Source organism: Hibiscus syriacus, unplaced genomic scaffold, assembly GCF_006381635.1.
Source record: "Hibiscus syriacus cultivar Baekdansim isolate YM2019G1 unplaced genomic scaffold, ASM638163v2 tig00008146_pilon, whole genome shotgun sequence".
Lineage (NCBI taxonomy): Eukaryota > Viridiplantae > Streptophyta > Magnoliopsida > Malvales > Malvaceae > Hibiscus > Hibiscus syriacus.
This window is the reverse complement of record NW_024062154.1, coordinates 758,022-760,045: the sequence shown is the minus strand read 5'-3', so window position 1 is coordinate 760,045 and position 2,024 is coordinate 758,022. Positions and strand designations below refer to the sequence as shown.

Here is a 2,024-nt window from a genome sequence, read left to right as displayed (position 1 = left end):
GATATTTTTTTTAAAAAAATTAAGATCAAATTAAAATAATGTTTAAAAATTGATGACTACTTTTTTTATTATTTCAATTTTATTGATTGTCATGCCTTTAAATTTTAACAACAACGGACTACCTTGTTATGCTTTAAATTTTAATGATTATTTTATAATTGTAAATAATCAAAGGACTCAATAGAAAAACTATCTATAATCGAGATATTATTTGCAAAATTTACTCTTAAATAAATACCCAATTTATCAACAGCTCTCTGCCTCCGTCTAATATTCAATGCCCAACAAAATCTTCCCTATTACCCAAATTCAATCGCAAACACCAAAATCAGAAACTTTAGCTTTCTTCAATGAAACGGAGTTCACCAGATTCTCCGGTCGCCGGCTCCGACCAGAAAATGAAGAAAATTAAAGAAGAAGATGAAGATGGAAAAACTGGGTTGATGAATTTAGATGAAAATCTTTTGTACGAAGTCTTCAAGAACGTCGATGCGAGGACTTTAGGTAGGGCCTCGTGTGTAAGCAGGCTGTGGAGCCAAACCGCCAAAGACGAGCGGCTTTGGGAGCTGATCTGCACTAGGCACTGGGCTAACATCGGCTGTGGAACTCAACAGCTTAGATCTGTTGTTTTGCCACTCGGCGGCTTCCGGCAGCTTCACTCGCGTTACCTTTGGTCGTTTTCCAAGCCGCAAACCGCTTCGGCTTCGTCTTGGGCTCCGCCCAAGATTATTAGCTCCAAACCGCCTGCTGGATGGGGGAAAGATGAGGTTAATCTTTGCTTGTCTCTTCTCTCTATTCAGTTTTATGAGAAGATGAATAATAGAGGCAGGTAGATAAATCTCATTAATTACTTACTACTATTACTCTATAGCTTTATATAATAAGTGAATCATATATCACTTAATTTCTCTTTTCTCTAGTTTTGGATTTTGTTTTGATTTCTTATATTTCTTTTTGTGATTCCTATAGTTTTAGATTTTTTTTTTCAGTTAAGCTTGGGTTTTTGTAAACTGTATCTGTTACTCTGTGTTAATGTTTAAATTATGAAATGAAACAAATTGTTCCATAAAATTTATGTTTATCGGCTTTCAAAGTGTATTGAGGGGAAAGATTAAAGCCTGGATAGGCAGAAAAAGATGAACAAGGGTCCAATCGACTAGTATTTACCTGCATAATTTTATCTGCCATTTGTTTTTCCCATTCCCAGATTGTGAGAGACAGTAGCATTTGGGTTTTAGTACTTTTCATTGCAATTCAGATCAGTTTCTAAAAACAAGTTCTGGGTTTTGGCTGCATTCCATGAAAAAAAAATTGGGTTTTGTTTTTGATTAAGTTAGGATATAATTTTTAATTATTTGATATTGAATGTTTATATTTTTAATATTTATAGGGTTCGATCTAAAACTTTACAAAAAGATAATCATTATTTTATCACCTAAATCTTTAGTTATCGTAACGAAGAACTATCCCAAGTTAAGCAGTGTTGTAGGCGTCAAACTGTGACTGCTAGCGGGGTTGCCATAATTGTTGGTATTGGAATGGTACCGGTATTTTTGTCGTTTTCTGGTGCGTAGTTGGAATCAATAATGAGATTATTTATAGCTTCAAGAAAGCTCAGGCCTTGAATGTTTTGGGGTATCTGGTTGAGGCATGTGGATTTGACTCCAACCCTACGTAACTTGTCTTACATGTTTAGTTCTACTTTTGTACTCTTTTTTCTCAACAAGACAACCTACAGGGAACCAAACAATTTGTTTTTAGTGTAAACTACATAAATGGACGTACAACTTTTCAGATATTTACATTTTGGTCATCAAACTTTTAGAACTTGGAATATAGTTATTGAACTTTTAGTGTAGTCATTGTTGTTGATAGCACCACTGATGAACATTATGTTGCTGAATCCAAATACCATTTTACTACTATGTCCTCTTCGTTGCATAGAATACAAAGTATAAAACATCAACTTTTTAATATCTTGAATATCCTTTCATGAAACGTTAAATTCTCAAATCAGAGTCAAA

General features: G+C 34.0%; 1 protein-coding gene across 1 annotated transcript; it reads left to right on the top strand.

Moving 5' to 3' along the window:
- Positions 1–273: 273 nt before the first annotated feature.
- LOC120202093 (F-box protein GID2-like) lies at positions 274–937 on the top strand. Its single transcript, XM_039202574.1, has one exon. The coding sequence runs from the start codon at positions 351–353 to the stop codon at positions 831–833; it is 483 nt and encodes a 160-aa protein (XP_039058505.1). The 5' UTR covers positions 274–350; the 3' UTR covers positions 834–937.
- The last annotated feature ends 1,087 nt before the right edge of the window (positions 938–2,024 follow it).